The sequence below is a fragment of the Tinamus guttatus genome, unplaced genomic scaffold (assembly GCF_059628265.1).
Source record: "Tinamus guttatus ecotype Peru unplaced genomic scaffold, ASM5962826v1 Tinamus_guttatus_pri_ptg000425l, whole genome shotgun sequence".
In the NCBI taxonomy this organism is placed as follows: Eukaryota; Metazoa; Chordata; class Aves; order Tinamiformes; family Tinamidae; genus Tinamus; species Tinamus guttatus.
Window position 1 is genome coordinate 107,093 of NW_028288959.1, and position 9,761 is coordinate 116,853.

At 69.6% G+C, this 9,761-nt stretch overlaps 1 protein-coding gene across 1 annotated transcript; it reads right to left on the reverse strand.

Annotated features, from left to right (window-relative positions):
- Nucleotides 1-5,354: 5,354 nt before the first annotated feature.
- SAE1 (SUMO1 activating enzyme subunit 1) lies at nt 5,355-9,204 on the reverse strand. Its single transcript, XM_088531715.1, has 9 exons — nt 9,036-9,204; nt 8,346-8,457; nt 8,039-8,212; nt 7,415-7,557; nt 7,232-7,331; nt 6,253-6,358; nt 5,956-6,100; nt 5,580-5,649; nt 5,355-5,496 (listed from the first exon to the last, which is right to left on the reverse strand). The coding sequence occupies exons 1-9, from the start codon at nt 9,134-9,136 to the stop codon at nt 5,404-5,406; spliced, it is 1,044 nt and encodes a 347-aa protein (XP_088387841.1). The 5' UTR covers nt 9,137-9,204; the 3' UTR covers nt 5,355-5,403.
- Between the last annotated feature and the right edge of the window lie 557 nt (nt 9,205-9,761).

The following is a 9,761-nucleotide window of genomic DNA, read 5'->3' on the forward strand; positions in this document are numbered from 1 at the left end:
CCTATATCCATTCCCTATACCCATCCCTATATCCATTCCCTATATCCATCCCTATCTCCATTCCCTATATCCCTATATCCATCCCTATATCCATTTATCCATTCCCTATATCCATCCCTATATCCATCCCTATCTCCATTCCCTATATCCATTTATCCATTCCCTATATCCATTCCTAGACCCATCCCCGTCTCCCTCCCCGCGGCCGCTCCTGTCCCGGCTCCGCCGCAGCCAGGGGGCGGGCCCGGCCGCGCTCCGCTGGATACAGCGCGATCCCCGCGCGCCCATTGGCTGCGGCGGACGCGGCTCCAGCCAATGGGGAAGCGGCGGCGGCGGCGGCCGGGGCGGGGGGGCGCCAGGGGCGGGGCCGGGGGTAACGGCGAGGGCACCGGGCCGGGGGGGGTCAGGGGTCAGAGGTGAAGGGTCACGCCGTGGGGGCGGGGCGACGGGGGGCAGGAGGGGACACAAATGGGGCCCGAGGGGCAGGAACGGGCCCAGAGCGACGGGGAGCCGGGGGGGGGAGTCCAGGGACCCGCTGTGGGGCCCGGTTGGGGGTCCTGGTTATGGATCCTGGTTGGGGGTCCCGGGCCTGGCTGTGGGGCCCGGTTGTGGGGCCTGGTTGGGGGTCCCGGGCCCGGTTGTGGGGCCTGGTTGGGGGTCCTGGTTATGGATCCTGGTTGGGGGTCCCGGGCCCAGTTATGGATCCTGGTTGGGGGTCTCAGGCCTGGCTGTGGGTCCCGGTCTGGCTGCGGGTCCCAGCCCAGGGCGGCCCCATCGGGGCTCTTGGACCCGTTCTGGGGCCCTGTCACCGGCTGTAGGTGCCACTTTGGGGTCCTGGTTACAGGTTCTGGCCCAGGGCAGCCCCGGTTGGGGTCCCGGTTGGGGTCCCCTCCCCAGCTCTGGGTCCTGGCTGTGAGTCCCGGCTGCAGGTCCCGGTCCTGGCTATGGGTCCTGGTCCCAGTCATGGGTCCCGGGTCCCGGTCCTGTTCGCGGGTCTCAGTCACGGGTCCTGGTCCTGGCTGTGGGTCCCGGTCCCAGTCCCAGGTCCCGGTCCCAGGTCCCAGTCACGGGTCCCAGTTATGGGTCTGGGTCTGGGTCCCGGTTGCAGGTCCCGGTTATGGGTCCCGGTCCCAGTCCCATTCACGGGTCCCGGTCCCGGTCCCAGGTCCCAGTCACGGGTCCCAGTCCCAGTTATGGGTCTGGGTCTGGGTCCCGGTTGCAGGTCCCAGTTATGGGTCCCGGTCCCAGTCCCATTCACGGGTCCCGGTCCCGGTTGCGGGTCCCGGTTGCGGGTCCCAGTCACGGGTCCCAGTCCCAGTTATGGGTCTGGGTCCCGGTTGCAGGTCCCAGTCGCAGGTCTCGGTCCCGGTCCCATTCGCGGGTCCCGGTTGCGGGTCCCGGTCCCCGGTCCCGGTCCCGCCCGGCGCCGCTCCCGGCCCGGCCGCTGGTTGGTCCCGGCCGCTGTTACCGGGGCGCGCGCGGCGGCAGCGCCGAAACTTCCCCTGGAAACGGCGGCGGCGGCGCCGCCCCCCCGCGCTCCGCAACTGGCTGCGGCGCCGCCGCCGCCGCCCCCGGGGCGGGGCCAGCGCCCCCGAGCGGCCGCGGGGCCCCGGAGCCCCCGAGCCCCACGGAGCCCCCGGAGCCCCCGAGCCCCACGGAGCCCCCGGAGCCCCACGGAGCCCCACGGAGCCCCCCAGCCCCACAAGTGCCCCCATGCAGCCCCCCCCGCGCCCCATACACCTCCTATATCTCCCCTATACCCCATACATCCCCTACACCCCATACATCCCCTACACACCCTATACCCCGCATACACACCCTATAGCCCCCATACACACCCTATACGCCCATATATCCCCTATACTCCTCATACAGCCCCCATACACGCCCTATACCTCCCCTATATCTCCATACATCCCCTACACAGCCTATACCTCTCCTATACATCCATATATGCCCTATACACCCCATACACCCCCTCTACCCCCCATACGTCCCCTATACACCCCGTACATCCCCTATGCCTCCCCTACACACCCATATATGCCCTATACACCCCAAACATCCCCTATACCCCCCTATACATCCCTATACCCCCCCCCCCGCATCCGCCCCCCCGGGGATCCCCGCGCCGCACAAGCCCGAACTTGTCCGGGGCGGGGCGGGGCGGGGCGGGGCGGTGACGTCACGGGGCGGGGCCGTGGCCAGAGCGGCGCCGCGGCGCGCGCTGCCAGAGCGGCGGGAGCCGGTGCCGAGCGCGGAGCGCGGCGGGACCGAGCGGGACCGAACGGGACCGAACGGGACCGAACCGGAGCGACCCGGACCGGAGGGCTCCGCCGCGGACCGCCCCGAGCCGCCCCGCACGGTTCATGCAGCTGCAGTGAGTGGCGGGCGCGGGTCGCGCTACGGGGCGGGCGCGGCGGCGCTGCCGCTGCGGGGCAGGAGCCGGGCATGCCCCGGGACGGGACCGCGCGGGGCGGCGGGGACCGCGCTATGGGGCGGGAGCGGGTGGCGCCCGGGATGGGAGCGTGTCACGGGGCAGGAGCGGGACTTCCCGGGATCGGAGCGTGCCGCGGGGCGGGCACCTGGGGACCGTGTTGTGGGGCGGGAACGGGGCATGTCCGGGGTGGGAGCGCGTTACGGGGCGGGAGGGGGCACTTGGGGACCGCGTTACGGGGCAGCCGTGGGGCATGTCCGGGATGGCACCGCGTTACGGGCCGGGAGCGGGGCGCGTCCGGGGCCGCCCGGGGGCCGATCCCGGGGTCCCCCCGCGCCTCGGGGCCGACCCCGGGGTCCCCCCTCCTGCCGTGGGGCCGATCCCGGGGTCCCCCCGCGCCTCGGGGCCGATCCCGGGGTCCCCCCTCCTGCCGTGGGGCCGATCCCGGGGTCCCCCCGCGCCCCGGGGCCGTGCCCGGACACGCGCGCGCGGCGCCCCCGGGCGGCCGCCACGAGGGCGCCCCTTGGCGGGCGCGCAGCGGCGCAGCAGGGGGGGCCGCGCGCCCGTCCCCGCCGCGTCCCGCGCTGACCCCGCGCGCCCCGCAGGGCCCCCCGGGCGCGATGGCCAGACCGCTGCGCGAGGGGAGCCGCGCCGAGCCGCCCGCCGCCCTGCCCGCCGCCCCCGCGTTCCCGGCGCTGCCGCTGCCGGGCGCCCTGCGCCGCGCGGCCCGGCTGAGCTGCGCGCGCCCGCCCGGCGCCCCCCCGGCCGCCGCCGCCACCGCCGCCGCCCTCGTGCTCTGCGGCTGCGCCCCCGCGCGACGCGGCGCCGCCGCCAGGGGCCCCGACGGGGCGCGCGGTGAGTGACACCGGCCGCGGCGCCGCGCGCGACCCTGCCCCGTCCCCGTGTCCATCCCTGTGCCCGTCCCTGTGCCCGTCCCCGTGTCCATCCCTGTGCCCGTCCCTGCGCTCATGCGGGATCCCAGCCCTGTCCCCGTCCTTGTCCCTGCCCCGTCCCTGCCCCATCCCTGTGCCCGTTCCCCTCCCTGTGCCCATCCCGGATCCCCCCCCTTGTGCCCATTCCCATCCCTGCACCAGCCCCGTGGTTATCCCAGATCCACCCCCCCCGCCATCCCCATCCTTGTCCCTGCTCTTATCCCTATGGTCATCCCGGATCCTCTCCCTGTCCCCATCCCCTATCCCCGCGGCCATCCCAGATCCACCCCCCCCCATTCCCATCCTTATCCCTGTGCCCATCCTTGTTTTCGTCCCCATCCACATCCTTGTGCCCATCCTTACCCCCCTCCCCATCCTTGTTCCCGTGGCCATCCTTGTTTTTGTGCCTATCCTTGTCCCCATCCCCTATCCTTGTCCCCATCCCCACGGTCATCCCTGTTTTTGTGCCCGTTTACATTCTCGTGCCCATCCCCATGTTTATGCCCATTCTTGTCCCTGTCCCCATTGCCGTGGTTATCCCTGATCCTTGTGCCCATTCTTGTCCTTGCCCCCATCCCCATCCATGTCCTCCTACCCCTGTTCCCACCCTTGTCCCCATTGGCACCGTTATCCCTGTTCCCATCCCTGCGGCAGGTGCTTCCTGCCTCCACCCTCCGTCCGCCCTTTTCCGGGATAAACACTGCCGCGTGCCGGCGAGCTGGGCCACATCCCACCCCGCGCCGCTCCGGATGACGCCGCGGCGCCGGAGCGGGGAATCGTTCCGGGCTTCCCCCTCGCTGCCGAGCGCGGCTCTGATCCCTCCGCTGGCTCCGCAGGGGATTCCCAGCCCGCGGAAAACGGGGAGGAGGAGGCCGGGAGCGCGGAGGCCGCCGTTCCCAACGGCCGCGCCGGCGGCACCGCGCGGAGCACGGAGCGGGATCTGGGCGCCCGGCTGCGCGCGCTGGGAGACGCCTTCCAGCGGGCGCACGAGCAGCAGGTGAGCGGCCGCTTCCCGCGATCCCGGCGCCGCAGCGGGAATCCCGGCGGCGCGGGAGCCGCTGAGTCACCGCCTATAAATAGCGCCAGGAGCCGGCGGCGCGGGATGCGGGATGCGGCGCGGGATGCGGGATGCGGGATGCGGCGCGGGATGCGGGATGGCGGCGGTGCCGCTCATCCCGTTTTTTCCCCCCTTCCCACAGCGCTGGGAGCGGCGCCGGCTCCGCGGCGGCTTCTGGACTCCCTTGTGCCGCTTCCTGGCGCGGCTGCTGGGAATGCTGCACAACCTGGAGCGGGCGGCGCTGCCGGAGCCCAACTGAGCCGGAGCGCCGGGATCCTCGGAGCGGCGCGGAGCCGCCCGGGGGGGCCCCGTTTTGCCGCCCCCCCCGGGCACTTCCTATTTATTTATTTATTGTTCTGCTACGGGGGGGACGACCGCGGAGGCCGGGGGGGACACGATGGAGGCGGCGGCTGCTCCGGGCGGCTCCCGCGCGGGATTCCCGGGATTTGGGGGGCGGGGGGGTGGAAACGAGCCTTGCTGCGCCCGGGGGGGCAGCTCTGTGTATATAGTGTATTTGGCCTGTACATAGGGGGCGGGAGGGGCTGTACATTATACATAGGGGGGGTGTGTACATAGGGAAGGAGGCTGTACATGATCCGTTCCTTTTTTTGTACGTTTCTTTTCAATAAAAAGGAATTTAAGGAGCTGCCGGCTCCCGTGTTGGGAATGGGGAGGGAAAAGGGGCTGGGGAGGGAGGCGGCTCCGGGTCCCCCAGGCCGGGTTACGGGGGCCCTAATTTCCCCCATTGGAGCCATCATCCGCCGTGTCCCTCGGGATTATCCATTATCCGGTGGTGGCTCCCGGTTCCCCTCTAACCCCGACTGCTGGAATAGGCCCTGCTGGAAATGGAATTTTTATTAAAACATCCTCAAAAAACAGCACAGAACAAGAGGCCTCCGCGTCCCTCGCGCCACGCGGAGCCGGCGCCGCTCCGGAGCGCGATGCCGGGCGGGAAGGCCGGGCGGGAGCCGCTCCGGTCACTTGGGGCCCAGACACTCCACGACTCCGTTGCCTTTGATGCCGTCGAAGAAGAAGAAGTTGTTGTGGGGGGGATCCCGCTGGGAAAGCGCCTGCGGAGGGAGCGGGAATTGGGTCCGGGAGCGGAACGGGACGAGCGGGAGCCGGCCCGGACCCTTCCCGGAATTCCCGGTACCTTCACCACCTCCTGGCCCAGGACGCCGCCGACCACGGCGCACACGGGAGCCATCTCGGAGAAGCAGTAGCTGGAAGGAGGGAAGGGAATGGAGGAGGCCGGGAGAGCAGCTGGAGCGTCGGGAAGGGACACGCGGAGGCCGCTTCCGTCCCCAGCCCTCGTTAGACACGGGCGCATCCGTCCCGTCCCATCCCGGCATTCCCGCTAAAAATAACGCCCCCCGAGATGCCGGCCGCGCGCCCGGGGCGCATTCCCGACATTCCCGGGGACGGGCAGGCAGCTCCCGGGCGGCGTGCGCCAACACGCAGGAGGGCAGCGGGAATTGCCGGGGCCTCGGGAGCCGGTAATCCCGGGATGCGCGGAGCAGCATCCGCACCCGCTGAAGTCGTCCGGGAGGAGGTCGGCGCTGACGCCCAGCGCGGCCAGGACGTCGCCGCGGATCTGGAGCAGCAGCTCCGAGTCCTCCCCGTAGCTCTGCGGCGACGGATCCCGCCCTTTGTCCGTACGGAATTTCAGCAGCACTGGGAAAAGGAGACAGCGTCACGGCTCCGAGCCCAGCCGGTCGCCCTACGGAAAACCCCATCCCAAAGCCCCGATCGGCGCAGCGCCCGCGGCAGCGGCGCTCCCCGCGTCCCGGGATGGGGTCCGGGATGCGGGAGCATCCGGAGCTCACCCTGGAGCAGGAAGTAGTCGGGAGCGGTTCGCCGGAGCGCGGCCCGGCCCTTGTCGCCGCTCCACTCCACGGCCAGGGCCTCCTTGAGCGGGCAGAAAACCACGCGCTGCAACGGCAGGGCCACGCGTCGCTCCGGAGCCAGATCCCGAGCCGGCTCCGGAGCGGCGCTCCGGGCGCTTCTCCGGCCCGCGCGGCCTCCCCCGGATCACCCAGGCTCCTCGGGCATTCGCATCCGAAGCTCCCGGGTTGCAGGGAATTCCTTCTCCTAATTACAGCATTCCAAGATAACGGTAACGGCCCCTCGGAGCCTTTGGCTGGGCCCGGGATGGGGCTTGCGGAGCTCTCTATGTTGGCCCGACTCCAGAGCCGTTAGAAACGGGAATTTCCGGACCTTGTGTCCCAGCAGGGATCTATGGGATCGTCCTCGTGTTCCGAATGCCCCGAGCTCCGAGCGGCCCGGCAGGAGCGGGAAGCGGCCCCGCTCCGCACACCCCGGAGCCCCGTGGCATCCCGGGAACCATCCGCAGGAATTCGCTGCATCCTAAACCCGAGCAATGCCTGGAATCGCGACCCCAAATCGTGGGAGGGCAACAGCTGCCGCCTCCGGCATCCGGGGAGAATTCCCATCCCTCCCGGCGCAGCCCGGAGCGGGGGCAGCGGCTCCCACCGCCCTGGGACCGCAGGGCGGGAGAAAGGGACACAAAGGGCCCTTAATCCGCTGGCTCAGCGCGGATTCTCCGGAGGGCCAGGGAAAGCGGAGGGGATTCCCACTCCGGGGGCCCTCCGGCTCCCGGCCGCGCTCCGGACACAAAGCCCGGCCAGCCGCATTTGCATGGGAAAGGTTTCCCCGGGAGCACATTCCCGCCAGGCCATGGAAAGCCCTGGCGCCCGGTGCCCGTTCGGGCCGGAAGCCGTCGCTCCGAGCGGGATGCGGCGCCCGCGCGGATCTTCCCGGCGCCTTCGGGGCGTTTCCACGGACCTTCTTCACCATGGTCGTCTCCGACGGGTCCAGCTTGGCTTTCTTGGTGTCCGGCCCGTCTTCCACCCCCGGGCTCGCTTTGGCGACCTTGGTTTTCTCCCTGCAGACACAGACAAAATCCATGGAAGCGGCCGCGTGCCGGGGAAGCGGCCCGGCCGCGCGCGCTCCGGAGCCGGGACTCACTCCACGAACTCGTGCTCGCCCAGGTCGGCGAACATGTAGCCGTGGTAGCCGAAGACGTCGCCGGTGAAGAACTTGACGCTGTTCTTGTGGCACAGCTGGTCGATCCGCACCATGACGTCCCGGGAGCAGCACGTCAGGCACACCTGGAGCCGGGATCCGCTCATTCCCAACCCGCAGCCCTCCCTGCTCCCCTCCCGGTGGGATTATTCCATGCTGGGCCGTGAAATCCTCCCTCTCCTCCTGCACTCTAGGAAGGTTTCGGGTAGGAACGGCATTTCTTTCCCAGCGGGGCACTGAATGGCAATCATCAATTATCAATTTTCCTTGCCGGGGCACTAAATTCCGATGAAAACACAGGGCAATTCCCTCTCCAGGGATAATTAGGAGGTTTGGGGCAGCAGAATCAAGTCTCTGGGCAAAACAGGATGCTTCCAAGAGGAGCGCAGGGAGGGGAACTAGGGAAAAAAGAATGCGCTGCAGAGGCTCCAGGATGCAAAATTCCACTTAAAACTTGGAGCTAATGTGACCGTTCTTGTCTGGAACGCAGGGATCAATTAGGGAGGCCTCGTGCCCTTAATTGAAGCCCGTCTTGCTCCGCCTGCTCCGCCTCTTCCCGGCACTCACCGCGTCGAACTGCGTGAAGAATTCCTCGGGTTTGCTCTCGACGCTCTCGGCGTCGGCCTTCACGTCCACCATGGGGTTGAGGTTCTGCGCCCGCTCCAGGGAGGCCTCCGCTCTATTGCGGCCCACGGAGCCGCCGGGAATGAGGAATTGGGCCCTCGTGTCCTCCTGAGACACCTGAGCGGGGACAAAGCGGGTACAGCAGCGTCTTCCCCGCTCCGTGAGCGCTCCCGGGAATTCCCGGGAATTCCGGAACGGGCTCCCCGCGGCGACGGGCGCCGCGAGGAGAGGCGACGGCAGCGGCTCCCACCTGCTCGTGGTCCAGCATGGTCAGGCCCTTGACGCCCGCCAGGATGAGGTTCTTGGCCACTTCTGCTCCGAGGCCCTTCATTCCCACCAGGAGCACCCGGGAAGCTCGTAACCTGCCGGGAAAGCGGGCGGCAGCGTCGCCGAGGGCCCTTGAACCCACACAGCCCCCCAAAACACCGTGTGGCTCCCCACAAACCCATATAGCCCCCTCCAAACACTGCAGAACCCCCCAGAGCCCCTCCAGACACCACAGGGCGCCCCCAAACCCATAAAGGGCCCCCCAAACCACTAGAGACTCCCCAAAATCCATGTACCCCCCAAAAAAGCATCATAGGGCCCCCCACAAGCCCATATAGGATCCCCATAAACACTGCGGAGCCTTCCATACTCCTACAGAGCCCTTTCAAAGGCCGTAGGGCCCTCCAAATCCTTTCAGGACCTCCCCAGATCCCTACAGAGCCCCCCAAAGTCATGTAGGACCCCTCAAATGTAGGCAGTGCCTCCCCAAACACTTGAGAGCCCCCCCAAATCCCTAGAGGGCCCCCAAACGCTATAGGGCCCACCATAACCCCACATAGCGGGGCTAAACACTGCAGAGACCCCCAAAACGCTGCAGGGCCCCTCAAAATGCCGAAAACCATCACGGACCCCCCCCAAACCGCGTCGCCCGCCGCCCCCAGGCCTCGCTGACCGCTTCTGGGCCTCGAGCCCCCAGAGGCGGATCTGCCGGTCATACTGCGCCGCCTCCTCCTCGCTGATGCCGCCGGGGCCGCCCTCCTCCTTCTCCACCATCCCGCCGTCGCCTCACGGGCCCGGCGGCGGCGGCGCCCGCCGGCCGCCGCACCGCGGCGGGGAGGGAGGGGGGGAGCCTCCCCGTGCCGGGCGCTCCCCACCGCCCCGGGGCTCCGTTTCCCCTCGGAACGCCGTCCCCGGACGTCGTTACCCCCTCAAAGCGCCCGGGGACCGGGATCAACCGCCTCGCTCCCCCCTCAGACCGCCCGTTACGCGCGCGCTGCCGCAGCTTCCCCCCCCCTCCGGCCGCGGCGCACTTGGTTCGGCCCGGCCTCTTCGGCACTTTCCGACGGCGCTCGGGAAGCTCCGTCCCGCCCCGCTACCCCTTTCGGCGCCTCCGCTCGGCTCCTCCCGCCACCCTTCGGCAACCTCCGGCCGCTTCCGCGTCGGGCCGGCGGGGCGGGGGAGCCGGGGCAGGGCGTTCGGCGGCGCTCGGGCCTTTCCGGCGGCGCTCGGGCCTTTCCGGCGGCCGTGCGGGGCGCTGCCTCGGCGCGGCTGCGTGCCGGCGGGCGCCATTTTGTGTGCGTTCCCGCGGAGCGCGGGGCAGCGGAAAGCCGGGCCGTGCCGACCCCCCGCTCTGTACAGTGACTGTGCCCCCGTGTGCTCCCCCCTCTCCCCCCCTGCC

What these genes read in the sequence shown, in the direction of transcription:
- SAE1 (XM_088531715.1), bottom strand. Translation starts at nt 9,136, where the DNA reads ATGGTGGAGAAGGAGGAGGGCGGCCCCGGCGGCATCAGCGAGGAGGAG. An exon ending in AGACGACCATGGTGAAGAAG is followed by an intron (nt 6,359 to 7,231) that starts GTCCGTGGAAAC and finishes CTGCCGTTGCAG; the next exon opens with CGCGTGGTTTTCTGCCCGCT. An exon ending in CTCCCGGACGACTTCAGCGG is followed by an intron (nt 5,650 to 5,955) that starts GTGCGGATGCTG and finishes CCCTCCTTCCAG; the next exon opens with CTACTGCTTCTCCGAGATGG.